Genomic DNA, 22,694 nt, shown 5'->3' with positions numbered 1-22,694 from the left:
AAGAAGCAGTGCTGTCAGAAAATCGGGCCTTCAGCCGGTTCCCGCTTGCAGCAATATGCGATTGGGGAAAATGGAAGACAGCCGCACAAGTGCAGTTAATTTTAGGTGCATATGGAGTAACAGCAAAATAGAGAGCAGCCAGTTCCCCAAAATAATCAGCCTTGCTGGCCCCCACTCGCAGTAATATGTGATCAGGGATAATGGATTGTGCAATATTTTCCATACTGCAATGGAGAGGCCCCAAAGTTGTTGTTTTTTAACACTAAGAAGTGCTAAATAGTTCAAAGTGTCCCTTTAATCGGATTATCATGCATGTTTGCATTTTCGAAATACTTGTGATATTCCGTCATCAATCAGATTATTGCCTTTGTGTAAACAAAATAGAATATACCTTTATTGTCATTTTTACAAAATATGTTTAACATATTGTGACAATGGAATTGGGCGTGGAACTCCAGTTTCACATTTATCGGGTGAGGATAAAGAAAACAAGAAGATGAAGGAACAAAGAAGAAAAGGTTAGAATTTACACAATATTTACACAAGAAATGTGGGCATGTAGGATGTTACATACAGTTTTGGGGTCATATTAGTCAACATTGTGCAAAGTGAGCATAGGCATGAAGACAATTTTACATCTGTATGAGGTAGTGTGTTTGCAAGATTTTCAGTTTTCTGTGCGGTGTGTGTTAAGGGTGGTAATGGCTCTGGGGAAGAAACTGTCTCTGAGTCTGTTTGTTTTTGTTTTGTGTGACCTGTAGCTCTGGGGTGAGAAATGTCCTTGATGATGTTTTCTGCTCTGCTGAGGTAGCGAGAGCAGGCAAAGTCCTTCAGACTAGGTAGAGAGCACCCAACGATTCTCTGGGCTGATGACCCTCTGAAGCGTTTTCCTGTCTGCTCCAGTGCACCCAGCATGCCACACCATAATGCAGTATTTTAGAATGCTCTCCACTGTGGCTTTGTAAAAGGACACCAGCAGCTGTTGTTTCAGATGATTTTTCCTGAGCACTCTCAGGAAATGGAGTCGCTGCTGGGCCTTCCCTACCACCGCCGCTCTGGTGTTTGCAGACCAGGAGAGGTCATTGGAGATGTGCACACCCAGGAATTTGAAAGAGTGGACTCTCTCTACACGGTCTCCTTTTATAATGAATGGTGCTGGGTTCTTGCGTTTCCTCCTGAAACATACTCAATGTTCATGGCAAGTTTAATTTAAAAGGACAGTGTGTAATATTTAGTGCCTCCTGGTGGTACAAAAAAACTTTCATTCAGTAAAAAAAACTTGATTTGAATACTTGGCATAAATACATGAACTATCATACCAAGGTCTTTATTAAACATCATAGGTTTGGAAATTTGTATTTATTTTATACCGTGGACTCTCTCCGTAAGGTCGTCGCCATGTCTTTCGTCTGCATTAGACAACAGTGCCATTTAGTGGTCAACTATAACACACTGGGACTTGAACATGTTTTTGACACAAAAAAACACATTAACGTATACACGTCCTAACCTTATCAAGCTTTAGAGGGCGCCATTGAGCCAAGCCGTTTTGCAGTCACCGCTTCTCCGATCAACCAGAAGAAGAATGCCAAGTGGGCTGGCAGGCTTGCCGTTACCGGTGCCAGCCGCTAGGGCGAACCGAACCGCTCCCCCCTTCACACTGACAAGAAGACATTACGGGACGTTTTCACGTGCACGCCGTAATTCGTTTTCATCAACATCGTATTTTCAACGCTTAACGGTGGACTGTCGAGCATTCACTTGTGCTTGGGGGATTTTTTTTTCCCAGTTCACGTTCGTGACACACTTGACGTCCTGATCGAGAATCGGGACCCAGACGACGTCGCCTGTCAACAGCAACAACACTCCCGGGAAAGATGGGCGACATCAAACCACCGACTTCTCCAGCTTTCCAATCGGAGGTAAGTCAACAAATCCGATCGCAAAAAGTAGTCGTTAGCTTCTTCTTCCCGTTTTTTTCTGTTCCGTCGCCGACAACGCGATCGCTTGACAACTTGTCGTTAAAACGCCTCGACGTAAAAACATGTCATCACCTTGCACTCGAACCCCTTTTAAGTGCGTCCGTGTTCTCGCAAAATGACATTTGGTCACTCATTGCAACACACTGAAGAGAATTCGAAAACATTCCATCATCATCATCATTGCTAACATGCTAGCGCAAAGTGTGCTAACGGGAACGCTTGCAAAGTGCGTTCGAAAATAAAACAGTCGCTTCTTCGTTTCAAAGTTAAAAATATTTCCCCTTATATCTATATTTTTGTGGTTTACAGCAGTTTAAGTAACAAGTTAAGTAATGTCTCAGTTGTCCGTTAATGCTGACTCTTCATTGCTAGCCCCACATTTGTTTTCTCTTGTCAGTTAGGTTTGTGGGGGGCGGGGGGGACGGTGTTGGGATCGGTACGGCTACGCTGTCGCTTAAAATGCAAATAAACTCGATTTATAGCTGTGACGTGCATGCAGAAAAATAAGACATGGTCGTTATGTTGCAGTAAAGTGTAACTCAAAGAGCACCTGGCCCTTTCATTGCGTTTTACAGCGATTCTAACCCGCTTTCGTGTAGTATTCATTCAAACTCTAGTTTGCCATAAAATTCTCATGTGTATTGGTTGATCTTCCATTTTATTTTCTGCTTCAGTTGCAGAAAAAAAACATAGTTGTAGCTATCCATAAATAATGTAAGTCTATGCTTTTGGAAAGTATTGTAAAAGCATATCTTCTAAACGCGCGAGATGCAGCAATGAAGCTCCAGTGTCATCGGAATACTCACAAGCGTCATGTTATTTGTCTGTCTCCAGGTCTCTAAACGATGAATTCGAATTGCACCAGAAATCCAATATTCAGCTTCCAATTGCATTGCTCCCTGCATGTAAATGTGGTCACTAATGTACCTTTTAAAATTTGAGCCTTGCAGATGTAAAACGTAAATACTTTTCTACATCTTGCATGTGAAACCAATTCCCAGATGAGTCCAAAGAACTGACTTTGTAACTGTTTGATTTTCTTCCTAAGAAAATTCTAAAATGGCTTGGTGGCGGCAAGATATTTATCAGAATTTGACCAAACAGAATCAACCCTTTAATGACTAGTCACAAGGGTGAACTCCGTAAAAATGCCATTTGGGAATAACGCGATTTGACGGGGTCATTACACAAAGTTTAATTGTGAAAAGATTCAATAAAATAGTTGGCTCTGGTTTGCTCTGGTAGTGTTTTACTGTCCTTTTTCTGTAGCTTCTCCCGCTAGGCTATAAAGTTAGCTGCTTACGCCAGCTCTGACCAAATCCAGATAAAGTTGTGGAAAAGTTCAAAGCAGGAATGGAATACAAGACAATTTTTAATATTAACAAATCTCCCTGAGCACTGTGTGAGCAATAATATCAAAATGGAGAGGGCATAAAACCATTAGAAACCTGCCAAGATCGGGTCGTCACACTTAACTTTTGGCATAAACAAGGAGATAACTAATCAAAGAAGCAAACAAGAGGCCTATGAGGACATTGGATGACCCGCAGACATACACAGCTGAGGTGGGACAATCTGTCCACAAGCGCTTTACAATGTGCTTCACACTTTCCCTTTTTACGTACACTAACTAGCCGAAAGCAGCGTCAGCAATGCAAGGCAACTGGTTATCAGGGTCATTAGGGATTCAGTGAGACTTCGACATTTAACAAGGAGGAGCCGGGAATCGAACCTGCGACCTCTTGATCCCAAGACGAGCACCTTACCTCCTGTTTAAATCAATGTGATCTTGTGCGGCTTCTGTAGAGCTTCCGTACTGCAAGACCAGAATTTTTTGTGGTACCTAAGGAGAAATCCAACAATTGGATAAAGCATTAATTAATTAATGAATTGAATGGGTTTTCATAAACATGTATTCCCAAAGCCAACCCTCTCAGTCGAAATATTAGCAGTCTGGAGTTAAAACATATCTAGATTACTGTGTACGTTCATGGTCTTACAAAATCTGAAGATGGACAAAATCCTGATCTTAATTAAACTACTCACTTTATGTAAATGTACTAAGACCGCAGTTGCATACTCATGCAACCCGTGTCACCCACCTTTATGCCTTAGCTTACGGTCCGTCACGATAACATTTTCAGGATGCTACGCTAAGGATGAAGCTTATCTCGGTACTACAAATCTGCTGCAGTCGTTGTTCTGTTCCTCGGATTACATTCCTACGTTTTTTTCTGCAGTCATAGGCAAGATTTTAACCGCTGTGTCTTACTTGCCTCAGTTTTGTTGAAACATATAACACACTTGTGGAAACGTACTTAAAGAACGGGGAATGTGTGAAGCTGATAACGAGAAAGCCTGCAAGTAAATGATTTCTCCACACCGGCGTCAACTGATATCCTGTGTTCCAGGGCTTCAGTCCACCGTACAGAAAGAGGAAAAGGACAGTGGAAGATTTTAACCAGTTTTGTACGTTCGTTTTGGCCTATGCTGGTTACATCCCCTACCCCCAGGAGGTAAGTAAGCCTAATTGGTTTGTCAAATGTGTGTGAGGCCATCAGGGAAAAATAATCGACCGCGTGTGTCTTGTATTCAGTTGCCTTTGTTTTCTTAAATAAACTCGCCAAAAATTGAATGTTTAAATAACTTACCGTAAGTCATGGAGAGCCACATCTTTTACATGATTGGCTAGAGGTCGACCGATTATCCGGCGTCCTGATTATCGGCTCCGATATTTGGGAATTTAAGAAGTATCAATGTTGGCATTTTTATTTACTCGACGGGGCGATTATTTAGGCTCAGATGCAGCCTCTCTCCCTTTCTTCCATCCCTCTGTCTCAGATGCTACCTACCCCGCACTCTTTGATTGGATATGCTACCGGGGACCGAACCACAGAAGCAGAAAGAATAATATTGAGCTGAGTAAACAGCAATAGCTCCGCTAACTCCTGAGTCCCAACGTGCCTTTGAATACTAACCGCTGATTTTATTGAGATTTTTAAAAGTCTGCGGTAGAAAGGCGTGCGTGTAATTACGAGATAATGTAAAAAGTGTAGTTAAGAGAATGATATTAGCTCTTATCATAACATTAGTCTGTCAATCAAGAGTGTGAGGAATAATAAACAAGCATGCTCAAGTAGAAGTCTGAGTGATTATCTGTTATCATGACATTAGTTTGTCAATCTTGCTCGAAAACAGGAGTGCCCACACATTTCAATTCGTGAGCTCCATTGAAAAATGGTGAAAATAACAGGATTCCAAAGCCAAACAATATTTACCCATGGTAGAAGTACTGGAAATATTATCTAAATAGCGTACCTGTCAACGAGTAAAAAGCGATTAACAAGTGTGAAACCATTGTGTGTGTTTTTTTTTAAAGTAACCAGGGAAATGAAGCCATTCACAACAGGCACAACTTAAAATGGCCAAAATAATGAAGTTTTAAACCCAAAACATGTTTATCGATGGTAAAAAAGCCAAATTTCTAGAAATAATACGACTATATAGCTATTAATTATGATGCACTTTTGTTCATAAAGCAGAGGGGAAATAAATGTAACTAGGCAAAACAAACTAATCACATGTCTTGACATCAGGTGGACATTTAAAGGAGAGAAAAACTGACTAAAAGGGCAAAATTAACACTACATTACAGCCCCCCAAAAATTAACCAAGGGTAGAAGAGCCAAATTCCCGGAAATAGTATCTGTAAATAGTACCTGTGAATGAGGACAGCACTATTCACAAGTGTGAATCCCTCACCAGACCATTCAAGCATCGAGGTAATAAATATAACCAGGGAAATTTAACCCTGCCTAAATAATGAAAAAGCTCACAGGTAAGATTTTACTTACTGTCCAATTTCTTTACGGTGTTTTTTTGTTTTGTTTTTACAGATTGTTTGATTTCCATTTGATTTTTTTCCCCTCGGTGCATCAAATAAAAGGTTACAATGAATCATCACTTGATAAAACAAAGAAAAAAAAAAGGGCTGACGCGAAAAGCCGGAGCTTATCAATAGTTATAATCATTGTTTAAAAAAAAAGTGGGGACTTTATTGTGGGAACCCTGTGTGGGAATAAATATAACCGGGGAAATGTAATCCTTCAAATAACTACAAAACTTGCACAACTAATTTTACTTAGGGTGTATAATAAGTCTAAAACGTTGTTAAAATGATTATGCATGAAGCAATAAGGTTTTTGATTTATATTTGTGGAGTTAAGCCCCGGACTATAGTGGGAAAGCATCAATATGGCTTTCAAACTTTTTTTTAAAGACTTCTTCAGTGCGCAGTACATCCAGCCCCCCCAACAGCACCGGAAGCACAGTGGACAGCGACGGCTGGACCCCGGGGCCATCGCCCTCCCGTCCCCAGTATCCCTTCACAGTCCCCCAGGATAGGAGCAGGATCCTTCCTCAGCTGGGGGCCACACATTCCAGTCACATAAAGAAAGATGTGAGTTGATCACCTTTTTTGAAACCCTTTTTCCACGATCCAGGTCTCTTAATGTCTTCTTTTCACGCAGCACACCTTCACCAGCCTTCACCCAGACGATCGCAGGAAAGCCGAGAAGCTGAAGAAGAAAAAGAGGAGAAAGGAGAAGGAAGAGCACGACGGGCAAGACAACGTCTTTTCCTTCGGCGAGCTTCCCATCAAAGAGGAGCCGGAAGACGAAATCGACATCCCGCTGAGTCCTCAACGTCTCTCCAGCCCGTCCTCGTGCAAACTGGAACACCAGGAAGAGCAGAGCCGCTGGGACGGGCAAGACCTGCAAGAAGGCGTGGTGCAGGTCCAGAAAGTGGAGGGCCTTCCCGGGAGCAGGACCGTGTTCCGGCAGGGCAAGCAAGTGGTGTTCCGAGACGAGGACGGCTCGGGAGAGGACGAGGACATCATGGTGGACTCGGGTAGGACTTTTTAAAAACTGCTGTCCTAAATGATTCACATTTTCTTCATGTACGAGTTGCTCTGGATACAAAATGCAGAAACAGTTGATTAAAGTTAGAGTAATCCCTTGTGTTTTTACAGGGGTTGTGCTACAATAAAGGCTCACAATAGTCAAAACTAGAGATTGACCAATTATCGGCATTGATATTTGGGAGTGTGAGGAATGAGTGGAGAGGTGTTGTAAAAGGATAGTGGGATTTTTGGACGCATTGTAGGGAATGGACAGGCCACCTGCATGATGCGGCAGGGGTAAACCAGTAAAAGCTGTCGGGCCCTGTTGTTGAACAAAAGAGTGTGTTGTATCCACCTGACTTGAGTGACATGGCCGCTTTTTTGTGTCCCGTTTCATCTGGAGGGACGGAAGCATGACCAACTTAGGTCCTGAGGTGCCTAACTTGTTTGGATGTTTGGGCATTTGGGTTGGCCATGGTCCAAAAATGTTTGTGTGTGTTTCTTTGCTATTTTTTTCCCTTTTTAATTTCTTTGTTATTGTATGTGTTTGTCTTGCTGTCGGTCACCCCTCTTGAGAGATATGACCAAGGTAGATAGATAGATATTTGGGAATTTGACAGATGTCAGTATCTGCATTTGTATTCATTTGACGGGACGATTATTTAGGCTCAGATGCAGCCGAGCCTGTCTCTCTTCTGTCTCGGTTGCTACCCGCCAGGTGCCTTCTCATTGGACTAGGGGCGCAGCCACTAAAGCAGATGCTTCTGTTCTTTATGCTCCTCTAGAGTTATTCTTCCTGCTTCAGGGTCTCCGCCCCAGATTGCTCATCTAATCAAAAGGCACGGGGCGGGTAGCCTCGGAGACAGGCAGAATAGATTTCAGATTTACTTTATTGTCATTCTTATACACGTGTATACAGAACGAAATGTCGAATAGAGGGAGCGACTTTAAATCCAAAGCCTTTTGTTGACATCATGGCTTTGAGGAAAACTCAAAATTGAAAAAGATTTGTGCATAAGTAAGTCAGCTTGTCAAGTAGTTTTTTTGTTTAAGTTAGGCCACAGATTTATTTACCCACAGGCAGAAAATGTGACTGTTTAGCCTTTCAGAATGCAGAACACGATGCATAATGAAAATCTGCTAAGTATTGAAAAGTATAGCTCAATATAGGGAGGGATTGCTGTATAGGTCACAGAAATACCCAACAAATGAAAAAATGAACCCGGCAACACTGTGTACGGATTCATTTTGCATCCAAATTTTCTCTCCGCAGATGACGACTCGTGGGACCTGGTGACGTGCTTCTGCATGAAGCCGTTCGCCGGTCGCGCCATGATCGAGTGCAACAAATGCAACACGTGGATTCACCTGTCGTGCGCCAAGATCCGCAAGAGTCACGTGCCCGAGACGTACATTTGCCAGAGTTGCCGAGAAAACGAAGCGGGCAACGGCGCGGACGCCCGACGTTCACACCGGCCTCGCATCGGACCGAGGAAACACCTCCTAGAATGACTTCCCTTTTCTGAGGAGACTCCTTTCTTTGAGCGCCCCTTCGTCCGCACGCGTACTTGTGCTTCTCTACAATTTCCTGCGTAAGGCAATCAACGACACGGAAAACCACGACAGGTTATTTGTATCGTCAGGGAATTTTGCAGTGTCGTATCGAAATCACCAATAGAGGCCTGATCCTTCCATATGTAGAAATACATATTATATATATAATCTATACTGTAGATATGCCATATGATTACATGAACACATAAATAAATCATAATATAGTACCAATATAGCTGATATAAATGTAATTTATTCATCTACTTTTGCATTTTGTCAATAATTATGTTGTGACAGAATATAAAACAAAATGCTGACTGAGCTTTTCACCTATTGGGTGATCAATCACTGAACAACCAATGGGTGAATACTCTGGCAACTGGGCGCCTTCTCCTTTGAATAACATTTGGTTGTGACAAAGTAAATGGGGAATAAATAAAGGGCTTGAATACTGAAATATAGGACAAAACACACCCCAAAAAATAAATGGCACAATACATGACAAAATAAATAAAAAAAAAAAAGACAAAAATACTGAAATAAATATCGAAATAAATTTACAACATACACAACAAAACAAGTGACGGAATAAATATCGAAATATTTTATGATAAATTTCACCAGAAAATAAATAAATGACAAAATACGAAACAATCCATGAAAAAATACAGAAATACATGGCAAAATAAATACCAATGAAAAAAAAACGCGACATATCGAAATAAATTATTGAATACAAAACCAAAAAAGAAATATATGACAAATTACACAACAAAATAAATTAATGACAAAATACTATACAGTCCACAACAAAATAACTACATACTGATAGAAATACATGACAAAACAAATACCAAAATTAATAAATACCTAATTAAGCACTGAAAATGAATAAACAAGAAAATACCCAACAAAAGAGATAAATAACAATAAATACTGAAATAACGTAATTTTTCTGTGTGTTCATTTATTTGGAAGGCATACATTTGTACACTATTTCTACATACGGCAGGATCAGTCCTCTAAACTCACCTGCCAAGGTGAGATTGTATATTTTGAGTGGACCTTCAAATTTCAGCCAAACGCGCTAACTTTTTTGACTAGCGCTAGCGACGAATACAGTCGGGAAGTCATTCGTCCCCTTTGAGTTCTCATTTTGAAGCGAAAATGGACTTTAGGACCTTTCAGTTGGAGGAAACAAGTTTTGCAACTGGCTTCAGGTTTTGCTCTCGTAATAAGTCGTTTTCCATTACAGGCTATTGGAAAATCGACGCCTGTAGCAGTCATTGGCAGTGAACGAGTTTAAACAGCAAACTTCATTTTTTTTTTTTATTGAGTCATAAATATAAAAACTCGGGAGTCTTCCAACCCAGACGCAACAACAGTTCCCCTTTTCCCCTCCTTGTTAGCGCGCATAAAGTATTTTACTTTAAGTTGATTTTGAAGCTTCCTGTGAGAAAAGTATTAAAGGAAGGGACCGCAAACGTGATTGTTAGTTGACCGAAATAGTGTTAAGAGTTTCTCGCGTTCATACACATCATTTACTACGCCGCTAAGTCGTAATTGCAGTATTCATACTTCCACCCTCAGCAGGTTTAATGGGAAGTGCCGTTTATTTTTTTGGGGGGAGGCCGTTGAAACGTAGCACGTGTGCCATGGACCCGTTTGCTCACGAGTAAACAAAAGCCATATTTCGGAGTAGAGATACGAAAGCGTCTGTTTCACGGACTGATGCGACTCTTTTGGTCGACAAACTGAACTGCCAATAATCTACGGGGCACCAATCCTGCCATCTGTAGAAATAAAAGTATAAATATCTGCCATAGAAAATAAATGGAAACATAAATTATACCTAAATACACACGAATTGATCACCCAATGGTGCACTCATCAATCACCCAAGAGGCGAAAATCTCAGCCAGTTTGACCCGCCCCCTTATTTAAATGCAATTTTGTGACAAAATCTGACAAAATGAATGATATTTTATTTATTTGTGCTTTGTCATTTATTTCAGTGTTTATTGCGTCCGGTCACCACAACAACGTATTCAAATGAGGAGGCGGGTCAAACTGGTCCAGCTTTTCACCTCTTGAGTGATCGATGAGTGCACTGGGTAGAACGCTAAGGCAACTGGGCTACAAAAATAAAATATGCTATTTATGCATTTTGTCAATTCTTTCGGTATTTTTTGTGTATTTTATCGCCTTATTTAGTCACAACACAATGTTTAAATGAGAGGCAAGTCAAACTAGCTGAGATTTTCTCCTATTATGTGATCGACGAGGGTCCCACTGGGTGATCGATGAGTGCACCGATTGTTCATCAACCAATGGGTGAAAAGCTTAGGTTACCGGGATGCCTCCTCATTTGAAATTTGTTGAGACAATATATATGACGAAACAAATACCAGATAAAAAATGATGCATAGCATTTGTGTATTTTGATTAAAATGTTATTCAAATGAGGGGGCAGCCCAGTTGTCTGATGTTTTCACCTATTGGTTGAAAAGTGGTGAACAAATCGGCTTTAGGTGAAAAGTTCAGTTCGTTGGACCCTACTCTTTTGTATGAACAATGTTTTAATGCGCCAAAATTATTAAATAAATGAATAAATACATTGCATGTGCAGGTATCACGTGATATTTCTATTTATTTAGCATATATTTGTAGCCGTTTATTCATTTATTTCTACATACGGCAGATCAGTCCTCAATAATAACCAGCCCAATCGGGTCGTTTCCTAAATGACAAGCACTGTTATGTTTCTGAAAAGGAAGTTTGATGTACAAGTTGTATTTGCGTCTGTGTGATGAGTTGGGGTTTCATCCTCTCCCTTTATTGAGAATGTGTCACCTGTACCGTGTGGTGAAAACTGTTTCTATGAAACTAATGTAAAGTATTGTAAATAAAGAGTTACCGTTTTATGTACGGTGGAGTTTTGGTTTGGTTGTTTGATTGATGTGGAGCACATTGTAAAGCGCTTTGGGAAGTCATTGACTTGAAAAGCGCTATATAAATGCAGATCATTTCATTGTTTCGGTTTAGGACCTCGAGTGGTGGCTTGACGCACAGATATTAAGATTAATCAACAACTTAAAAAAAAAGTTCTGTCTCATTTATGATGAAAAAAGCCACGTTGTTAAAATTATGAAACAGCCTGGCCTGGTGGTAAATTGAGGACTTGGATTTTTTTTTTTTTGTATTTTCCAATAGTCTTGAATTTGATATTTGACAATACATGGGGGAAAAAAATATATTGTGGGTCCATCCAATTTTTCTCAGATACATTTATGAACAAATATACCTGTACATGTAATACTTTATTGTTTATCCATCCATAATTAGATTTCCTTAAATTGTTTTTTGGGTCATTTAAATAAAAGTCAAATTCTATCCCTTTCAAACACTCATTTGATACGAAGTATATAAAAAACAACCCAAAATCCAACATGGCTTGCACTTTGTTTTGGCTTGAAATTCAATAAATATCTTAAAAAAATAGCAAGTACGGAAAAATGTAACCAGTTACTTGAATGCTTGCCTAAAGCTAGGAATAGATTAATGCAATATGAGAAATATATAGTTTTTATGGTGGTGGGTGATGCACTAAGGGACACTGGGGACAAAAGTTGTACCAAAACATTTAGTCATATTTTCACCAAAATTACCCTAAATTTCGGAACAAAATAGTTTTCCCCCAGTGATTGAAGAAATAGTATCAATATTATCACACACAGCTGCCGATCAATGTCGAGGTCTGGCCCATCTATGAAGAGCAGGATGACACTTTACACTGAAAACCAACAACAGCCAGATAATAAAGGTGCTCCATCAGAGTCAGATCAGGAGGCTTTTCCCGCTACTGGTAACCATGGAATCCGGTACTATCTGATTTATTTGGGGAAGCAAACCCCAACTCAGAAGGGGGATAAGCATTGCCAGGCTGTACTTGCCCAAGACACACCAAAGAAAGCAGGGGCCCTGATGGCTAAGGGATCTATGAACCATGATATACTATTATATTTTACAATTGTTCTTGAGTGGATCGGATTAAAAATCTTGACAGGCCTTTTGCGGCTCGCGGGCCGTAGTTTGCTCACCAAATTCTATTCTCAATAAGTTTAGATCCTCAGTAGCCAGTATTTACTTTTGTCCTAGTTTATGACAAAAATACCAGTTTATTCCGATTCATTTTATATGGAATCCGCTTGAATTCAAAATGTATATTATTAGGTAATGGATGCTTTTATTGTACAAATGAAAAATCTAAGCCGCAGATGGAATATCAAAGTCGTGTCTATCGCTAAAACTAGATCTATTAAATCCGTCCATTTTAGAAAATGACAAGGACGCTCCTTAGACATTTGGGAATTCAATTTATTGCCCTATTTACAGACACACTGCTACATGGAGAGATGGGAATTATCGGATGGTTTGGATCCTAACATTGAAGATGTTGTTCAGCAGCAAAAAAAAAAAAAACTCATTCGGTACACATGATAAAAGAAAACACAAAGATTATTTCTTTCAGTTGACAATGTGCAAAATATCAGTAGAAAAATGTGTTGAAATATTAAACATAGTACCCAGAACTGTAAATACTCAACATTTTTCTCCCTGTTGTTGAATTGGATTTCATGAAATAGAATTTTAAAGAGAGAAACAAGACCAATTGAGTTTGGTAGGCAAAATTAATGTTATTTTCTACCAACATGTATTGCAAAAGATGTAGCCTTTTTCTGTCCTTCAAAGGGAGATTGTGTAATATTTAGCACCTCTTACTGGTTAAAACACTTCATTAAAAAAAACAATATTGATTTGAATAATAAACAAAAATACATGAAATATGATATAAAATTCATTTTTTTCAATACTAAGTATGTCAAGAGAAATGTATTTATCTTGCATAACATGAAAGGCTAGGCAAAATTAAAAAAGAAAATTGTGTGGTTTGATCACCTAGACGAGAGTTTCCCTAGTTTGTATTCTTTTTTGTGCTTTGTTGCTCTTGTTTTCGGTTGCACTACAAAATACAGTGGTCATATATTTCAGTGTTCCTTCAAGCTCCTCACTAGAACTGCTTATCACTATAATCACTTATGTTTGGAAAAAAATAGTTGATAGAATAGCTCTTGGGGTACCCAATGTGCAGAAAGTGCAGTTCTCAAAGTAAAACATTCACATAAAGGATTTTAAACATTTTGTGGCCGACCGCTTATCCTCAGTAGGGTTGCGGGGGTGCTGGAGCACATTCCAGCTATCTTCAGGCAGTGGGCCGGGGACACCCTAAACTGGTTGCCAGTCAGTCACAGGGCACACAGAGACAGACAACTCACTCACCTATTCCCACCTAGGGACAATTTGGACCGGCCAATTAACCTGACATGCATGTTTTTGGAATGTGGGAGGAAACCGGAGTACCCAAAGGAAACCCACGCAAGCACAGGGAGAACATGCAAACTCCACCCAGGGGGTTCGATCTCATGACCTCAGAACTTATGCGTCCAAGGGCTAAAAAATGAAAATAAATGTTATGCAAGTTTGGGTTAGCAACAATTTCATAATTTTAAACAATAAGGGACAGCTTATTTTGTCCAATGTTAATTTGGGCATCGCGTGTCAAGAATGAACTAAACAAAAGTAAACATTTCACTGATATTGTTTGTCAGTCACGAATTGTTACAACAAAAGTTAAAACAAGTCATTTAAACAGCGCCAACATTTCTTAAAACTTTCCTTCCCCTTCCTTCATGATGTACAGTAGACCCCCGGGTCACAGCGTCCCCTAGCTTCAGTTATCTGATCATTTTTCGGGCCTTTGACATTTTCCCCACCATATGACATCAAAAAGAAATTATTTTGTGTGCATTTATGTTGGCATTATCGTGGAGTCAATATTTTACTCTTTTGGATTCTATTGATGTAAGGAAGCCGTTTTTGCTTGCAGTGATACTAAAGGGAGAAGAAAGAAGATGATAACCATGAAACCAAAGCTTGACATAAGAAATATGAAGAAGGCACACAAATGGTTACAGTCGCTGAGAAATGCCCATAACCAATCAACGTTTGGGACAGTGAATTAGAATAAGGGCGCGAATAAAGCAACAAAGTCTACTAAGGCAAGGGTGGAAAAACTTTTTGCGTGGCATGCCACATTAGGGGAATTATTTTGGCAGAGGGTTCATGCCAGAGAGGAAAAATGATTTATTTGTTTACCTGGATCTGCTGAAGAAAAAAAGATTTCCAATTTTTCCTCATACTTATTTATAATACACACACACAGCTACATGTGCATATTAATCTTGCAATTTTCTTTAAAGGCCATTTCATCAAATAAGTTTTGAAACACTGAATTGAAGCAAAGTCATATGTTATGCCTCTTTTTAAGCACTAAATTTGATATGCATTTATTACTTGTCTTCTTTTACAACAAATGAAATACATGAGAAAAATCGAAATGCAGAAAAACGACGGACGCTGCCCCACTTACAAATTTGTTTGTAAGTTGCCTAAGTGCTATATTTTGTATGTTTAAGGTTTATATAAGTATGCCTAGGGCTTGTATTATTAACCTACATTGTTTTGAAACTGAAAAATAAAACATTTATAAAATAATATGCTCTATAAAGATAAATATAGTTGAGTTTAACTTACTTTTGGAAGATGTGCTTCAAGAGGTCCTCCTCCGTGGTAAAAAATACGATCAGACCATTTTCTCAACCGTATCAAGCTTTCTTATTCCACTTTCATTTCAAAAGAAACGGCTCGCCTCTTCTTTACACTTTACACCAACCATATTGAATGGATATACGAGATATTGAAATAATAAAAATGTCAAATTTCTTAGCATTGGGGACAGTATAGCATGTTCACACACAAACTCGGAAGTAAAAGCCGGATTTCTTCTTTGAAATTGATGGTGGGTGACCTCACACAGCGCCACACGCCACTAGCGACGAAAAGAAGCACTAAAGAACTGTCCTATACTCGGAAAAAGATGCACGATACAAAATCTAACTTACAGCGATGTCCGGATATATTTCGACATCCTGAAAATTATGTTCGTATCTACCATTGTACGTAAGTCAGATGGTCGTAGGTAGGGGAGCATCTGTACATAATTTGAATGTTGGCGCAGTACACATTAATGCGTTGTGAAAATTTTATTATTTTGGATGAGGGACACAAAGGCACCAAAACAACAATTTATTTTCTGGTTCATCGGGCCAGATTAAAAAGCCCGGCAGGCAGCATGTGTCCCGCGGGCCGTAGTTTGCCAACCTCTCTTTTGAGAGCACGACAATCCCCACAAGTGGAAGTTTTAAAAAGATTTTTCATTTTAATTTGCCGTCTCCTCCCGCCTCTGCATCCACCCGCCAAATCCACTGTACCAGCTCAATTCAAAAGTAACATTTCATTCTTCCTTTACTATTTATGTATAACTTATATTGCATATAAGTACTACTTACTGTATACTGTTTTTAGAAATATGTACAAACACTTTGAATGTTTTTTCTGGGTTGGAACGCATGATCTAACTATCATTGGTGTATAATGGGAGATATAAACCTATTTCAACCTGCAGTCCCAACCTGAGAATGGAATAATGTCATATCCCGGGGGTATACTGTATCTCTCAAACATTTGCACATAGTCACATCCAGATATAAACTAAAAAATAGAAATGTGACCTAAACAAAGTCACCTTCCTTCCACGAGTATTCTATACTCCGTGTCAAATGCTTTACAGGACCACATTTGCTCATGAGGTAAAAACACATTTTTCCCGACATTATCATGAAACCCGACATCTTGCCTGTAAAACGTTGCGACGGCAGCATGACAGGCCTTTCTCTCGAGCGCGCCTCGATCCTCCTTCGGCAGGCTCTCGATTTCTTTTTTTATTTCGCTGCTCTGTCAAGTGTCAGGCGGTTGATTTGTAGGAAAAGGAGAAGAGGGACTTGATATAAGATTGGATTGAACTTTTTGTCCAATAAGTATACGTGTCCCTTCATTGCCCTGTGCTGCTCCGTGGCTCCAAAGATTCACTTTCGATCCTGTGAGCTGATGAGAGACGCACATAAAAGAAAAACAATCCAAGAGTTTAGGTCTCTGAATTGCAGCAAAGCCACTAGATTGCACACTCCATCATATTGACTTCTTATAACTCCACCGGACTGGTCTTTTACCAATATTTATTCACCCGTAACAGAAATGGTGCATATATCAGAAGGACAACAACAACCAATTAATTATCAAGCAATCAATTAATTAATTAATCAATAATAAGTTAGTTAAGAAATGGTCCTAATTTGCTCAGTTGTGTTTATTTGGGGATTTCTTTAAAAAAGGCATATTATTCGTTCATCTGTACACAAAACAATTGTAGAAAGTTGTGCTGTTCTAGTTAAAAAATATTTGATTGGAGTTTTTTTTTATATGTTATATATATAATATATTTTATATATAACATATATATTTTTAAATGATGGTATATTATATATTATTTTAAATATATATATATATATATATATATATATATATATATATAAAATTTGTTTTAATATTTATTATTTAAATAAATTATAAATATTTTAAATATGGTTGTCATCCGCGTGATCTATAACGTAGCTGCAGGACTCAAAACTTCCATCTCGCAGCGCCATGATACAATATCCACGATATTTTAAAACACACTTCTACTCTATAGCCTATGAATGACCTATACTTTTCGTGGACAATATCTCTGTATTATTTGTGATTGCAAAATCCTTTGCTGTCTGGTAATCCTAAAAGGGGGATGCTAAATGTCCTTCTCAAGGTTTCTTCATTTTCCTCATGTTGAGGTTTTTGAGGTTTTTCCTTGCCCTCATGTTGGTTCCAGATCAGGGGAGTCTGTGTAATAACCTGTGCAGCCCTTTGAGACTTTTTGTGATTAAGGGCTATACAAATAAAAATGACTTGACTTGACTATATCAGTGTCTGAAATCACGTCTGCCCGGACGCCCGGGGCGTGCATCTTTTACGTCAGGCGTACAACTTACAAAACGTCTCCGCCAGGGTGGCCGACCACTTTAAAAAAAAAAAAAAATTCTGAAAGATTTTTCTTCAAATCAAACGTTTACTTTATTCCGATTTCAAAATCTTGGTTCGGTTTGGAAATTTCAGTTTGCATTCTCGGCAGCCAATCAGAAGCCTGCATCGAATAACTTTGTACTTACGGACCCTTCCAAGCGTTATAAGGTCGTGCATTTGCATTTAATTTTCCAAAGTAGACGCACAGAGAACACAAGAAAAATGGATAAGTGATTAGGAATCAAGCCAAAGCCCTAGAAGAAATGTTCAAAAGAAGCTGACAAAATTGAGGACGCTAAAAAACGTGAACGTATATTAAAAGCATTGTGGAAAGAGGAGTTCACGAGGCTTGGAGCAGACGACGTAACGCAAACATTACATAAATGAAGATGAGTAAATACAGGTACATATTGATGGCAGATGGAAAACAGCGATGTCATATCCATGCAATGAATGTTATGAGTAGAATAATAATAAACTTAATTTTAAAGTGTTGTTCTGTTATATATTCTGATTATCGATCCTTAATACTTTGCAACAACGTTTTTTTTTTTTTTACGATAAGTCGTCTTATTGTGTTTCAAGTTGTGAAAAATGAGCTGGCAACTTTTCAGAGTTGTCCTGTGTGGAGTATGCATGTTCTACCAGTGCTTGCGTGGGTTTCCTCCGGGTACCCCGGTTTCCTCCCACATTCCCAAGAAAACATGCATTTCAAGTTAATTGGCCGGTCCAAATTGTCCCTAGGTGTGAATGAGCGAGCGAATTGTCTGGCAAGCAGTTGAGGGTGTCCCCTGCCCACTGCCCGAAGATAGCTGGGATGGGCTCCAGCACCCCCGCGACCCTACTGAGGATAAGCGGTGCAGATAAGGGATGGATGGATAAAATAATATATGAATGTATATATGAGTATATTGATATAATATATAATTATTTGTCGAAGCACAGTATTCAGAATCGATTTTGAAATGCAATTATTGTAGTTATCCGTTTTTTTTAATTTGAACCCATAAAATGCACACGGTGTAAAAAAGCTCATCTAAAAATTAAACTAAAAGAGCTCTATGTTGGAATATTGCAATTATAACAGAGTAAAACAAAATCAGGCTCCATTTTGGAATACAACAAATTCGAGATTTATTTTTATTTCAAGTCATCTCAATTCATGTTTATTTGTGACGCCCTTAATCACAAAGAGTCTCAAAGGGCTGCACAGACCACAGATTATTGCAAACCACAGACTATTATGACACCATCCCCTGATTACACTTGTTCAAAAAAATATTTACATTTAAATTAATTTATAATCTAAAGCAGGGGTCTCAAACTCAATTGACCTAGGGGCCGCTGGAGGCAGATCCTGGATGAGGCTGGGCCGCATCAGGATTTTAACAAGTGCTTTCAGTCCATTCTTCCTCCCTGTCATTGATGGGGCTCCATCAGTTGTTATTCCCACAAAACTCTTCCATGGCAAACCGGCATTCTCAATGGCATGACATAGCTGGTGAAATATTTCTTGAGCGGTGGTCTGGCCATGCATTGGAATTACTGTGAGCAGTTCCTCTATCACTTCAAAATTGTCATCAACACCACGGACATATATTGCGAGCTGGGCAGTGTCTGTGATGTCTGTGGTCTCATCAAGAGCCACTGAACATACACTGAAACATTTTGCTTTCTCATGCAGTTGATCATAAATGTCACTTGACAGGTCAGAAATGCGCTCTGCCACGGTGTTGGCAGAAAGGCTGATGTTTTTAAACTGCCCTTTCTTTTCTGGACGGACAATATGTGCAGCCTGTATTAAGCACTTTTTGACAAATTCACCTTCTGTGAATGGCTTTCCTGCTCTAGCAATCGTCTCACTAACTACATAGCTAGCTGCGACTGCTGCATCATTCTCTTTGGTTGCTTTCTTAAAAAAATCTTGTTGCCTCATTAAACATGTTTTAAGACTGGCAGCCTGGTTGACTCTCTCATCTCCCTGGTATTTTTCGTACTCCTCAGCATGTCTAGTTGTATAATGACGTCTCAAATTGTATTCCTTGTGTACGGCAACTTTTTCAGTGCAAATAAGACATGTTGGGGCGCCCCTGTGCTCAACAAAGAAATATTGCACTTCCCACTTTTCCTGAAATTGTCCTCATCACCGACCTTTCTCTTCACTGCAGGCTTTGAAAAAGACATGTTTTTGGGCTCTGTAATATGTTTTTCCACTTCAACCGCAGTCAGTCTCGGGTTTAAATTCGCGGGTTTAACTTTGCGCATGCGCCTCAGCAAAATGTGGCGACTTTCTGTATTGGTCCGGAGCTGTGACAGCATGAGCTGTCATGCTCATGTTCAAACACAGAGAACAAGACATGAAAGCCCGCTCCGTTTATTATTAACCACGCATTTTCTGAGCGATTCACTCGTACAGTGTGAGCTGTAGCTTTTGCCGCGACTGAAAAAAAATAAAAAAAAAATCGCACAGTGTATACCCGGCTTTACTGTTAAATTTCAGTTTGACCGGGGCACCGGACAGTCCGGCCGATGTCCCGCCCACCAGACCCATATACCTAACCGTGATTGGTTCATTCAGCTCCACACACAACAAGTGTCATTCATATCACTTTTGCGGGCCGCACTAACATGAATAACTTTCATATTAAGACGGGCCGCAAATTATCGTCCTGGGGGCCGCGGGTCATAGACCCCTGATCTAAAGGGACACTGTAATTTTTGACCACTAGATGTGCTCTATTGTGTAGTACAGCCACAAAAAATGGCTACAAAAAAGCATGAAAATATCTTTCTTTCTATGTTTTGAGGTCAAAAAGGATGACCTACTTGAATTGAATAGATCTTAAGAAAAAACATTGATGTGGGGAAAGGGGTATTGTGAGATTTCCCCGAGAGAATCCAGCATTAGAGGCTCTGGATTAAAATCTGTGTAGTTCCCACGGGCAAGAGTACTAGATTTATTCATGTGTAACGCTCATTAGATTACATTTGATTATGACACTATTGTAGTCACAGCATCAAAGACAGATGTTACAGACTGAAGAACTTTGGTGTGTTTGATGATGAATCGGGTTATGAAAAACATAAAAAATACATAGATGTTATGTTGGTATTGTGTACATAGTTGCTAAGGGCACATTAGGGTGGTCCTTAATGGGGGTCGAAATTTTTTTTTTTGAAATATTGGGCTCTGACCCCCCGCATATGTTCTTATATCGATAAAAACACACTGTGTGCAATTTTGAACAATTTGGATAATATTTAGAGGTAGCTCAACGACTTTGAAATTTCCCAAAATGGTAAAATTTTGGCAATTTTCGAGAAAAAACGGAAATCTTAACCCTATGTGTACGGCGTTTTAGAACATCCAATTTCAGTCCATTGCTTATAATTGTAACACAAGAAAAGTTACAAGTAACTTTGTACACTAGGTCTGATATAATGTGCAAAAAATCCTTATTTTTCATACCAAAATTTCAGAGGCCTTGAGCGACCTCTAAATATCCTTTGATTTTGATGAAACTTTGCCTAATTACGTTTTGTATATATTGGAACATATTCAAGGGGTCAGAGCATGAAATTTTAAAAGTCGAAAAATAAGGACCACCCTAGGGCACATAGAGTAAACAAAGACATTGTATTCTAAAATACTGCAATTTTCACAGTATTTTTTTATATTTAGTCCCACAAGAGGGCACAAACAATCAATAGAATAAAAACAGCCTCCATTTTGGAATACAAAAATAAAATAGAAACTGCATTAATTTCAAAGTGTGTTACAGAAAAAGTTACAGAATTATATCTGATTAAATTTTGAGAAAAAGTTTGGAATTTTGTTGAAATAATGTATAAATCTCACAATTGAGGCCAATCTCCAAACACTACCTTGTAAATATTTTGCCAATTTATCCCGACAAGCTTTTATCTTATTTTTCTCTTTAAAGTTTGTATTACATGTTTACCCTGGACTGCTATTTAAATTATTGTCGCAATGTTCATTACATTGTTATTAATGGCAATAAGGATAATTCTGATTGTAATTCCAATTTTATTTTGATCAATTCTAGGGACTTCCACTAGGTGGCAAAAGCTCCCCACGAACTGGTTTCCATCTATAAAACAGGACAATAACTTTGTGTTCTGCAAAACATGGCCGCATTTCACGCTTAGTGAGTATATTAGTGCATAAATTAGGCCGGGTTATTTCCGGGCAGGTGATCTCAACCGACTCACATTGTTTGGGTATCCGGAGCGGCTCGGTGTCGGCGCAGATGACTTGGTGCATGACTCCTCTGAACTGGTAGAGCAATTTCAGGCCCTTCTCCTCTCCCACGCAGGGGTCGTAGAATCCCGGCAAGCCTGCCTGCGGCAGAGGAAGTGATAAAAAAAATATAAAACAGTCTAGAACAGGGGTGCTCATTACGTAGATCGCGATCTACCAGTGGATACCAAAGCAAGCACCTTGGAAGTCTCGGTGAGGATGAGTTTGGAATCCTTGACGAGGCACTGCAGCGGGACCGTCACGTCGATGACTTTGGCTTTCTCCTGCTTCTGGCTGGTGTCCGACACAAACTTTCCGTACCATGCGTTCAGGATGATCAGCCCTATGGTTAGGAACAGTTCAGAGTTATGTTCCAGAAAATAGACTGTTTAATTGGCGTCATGGCTGACGGTGGAGGCAAAACAAGACACTGCTGGTCAAAGGACCGCAGCTAGTTGGGTGTTAAAATGTCATAATTTTGTGTGTCTGGATGCCATATCTGAGAAATATCATTAGCGGGCATGAATGCAAAACCAGCTTGGTAGCCTAGATGGTAGGGCGCCCGCTCCGAGACTGGGAGGTCGCTGGTTCAAGCCTCGGCCGAGTCATACCTAAGACTTACAACATTGGTACTCATTGCCTCCCTGCTTGGCGCTCGGCATTAAGGGTTGGAATTAAGGGGTTTGGTCATCTAATGACTCCCAACACAGCAGTTGGGTCTAAAAACCCGGCGCCGATCGAAGGCGACGCGTCACGCCGAGAGGTTCGCGTGTCAAATGATTTCCTGTATATATATATCATGTTTATGGTTTATACTGGCTGAATAAATAAATACAATACAATACAGCACTGGACAGGAACCTAAGGCTCGCATACCAGATGAGGCTCTTTTCATGAGCACAAAGGACTCTGAGATGAAATC

The 22,694-nt window shown here is 39.5% G+C and overlaps 2 protein-coding genes across 2 annotated transcripts in view; one reads left to right on the top strand and one right to left on the bottom strand.

The window, feature by feature from the left end:
- Positions 1–1,516: 1,516 nt before the first annotated feature.
- Positions 1,517–11,364, top strand: phf13 (PHD finger protein 13). The gene is made up of 5 exons (XM_088337866.1): positions 1,517–1,922; positions 4,394–4,498; positions 6,262–6,441; positions 6,512–6,890; positions 8,156–11,364. The coding sequence occupies exons 1-5, from the start codon at positions 1,878–1,880 to the stop codon at positions 8,392–8,394; spliced, it is 948 nt and encodes a 315-aa protein (XP_088193992.1). The 5' UTR covers positions 1,517–1,877; the 3' UTR covers positions 8,395–11,364.
- A 1,428-nt stretch (positions 11,365–12,792) lies between these two features.
- Positions 12,793–22,694, bottom strand: part of LOC148363808 (dnaJ homolog subfamily C member 11-like) — a 36,471-nt gene continuing 26,569 nt past the window's right edge. Inside the window, exons 14-16 of the mRNA XM_088337865.1 lie at positions 21,973–22,115; positions 21,745–21,874; positions 12,793–16,500 (exon numbers count right to left, since the gene is read on the bottom strand). Of these exons, the coding sequence (XP_088193991.1) occupies positions 16,448–16,500; positions 21,745–21,874; positions 21,973–22,115 (326 nt within the window). The 3' untranslated portion in view covers positions 12,793–16,447. The remainder of the gene's footprint in view (positions 16,501–21,744; positions 21,875–21,972; positions 22,116–22,694) is intronic.

This window comes from Urocampus carinirostris, chromosome 6 (assembly GCF_059441175.1).
Source record: "Urocampus carinirostris isolate Australia breed hairy pipefish chromosome 6, RoL_Ucar_1.0, whole genome shotgun sequence".
NCBI lineage: Eukaryota > Metazoa > Chordata > Actinopteri > Syngnathiformes > Syngnathidae > Urocampus > Urocampus carinirostris.
Note: the sequence above shows the minus strand (reverse complement) of the source record. Positions and strands in the feature narration are given on the sequence as shown.

Bases quoted from the DNA above. Each gene is read 5' to 3' on its own strand.
- phf13 (XM_088337866.1), top strand. From the start codon at position 1,878: ATGGGCGACATCAAACCACCGACTTCTCCAGCTTTCCAATCGGAG. The intron at 6,442-6,511 runs GTGAGTTGATCA...CTTTTCACGCAG, and splicing joins CCAGTCACATAAAGAAAGAT to CACACCTTCACCAGCCTTCA. The intron at 6,891-8,155 runs GTAGGACTTTTT...TTCTCTCCGCAG, and splicing joins GGACATCATGGTGGACTCGG to ATGACGACTCGTGGGACCTG.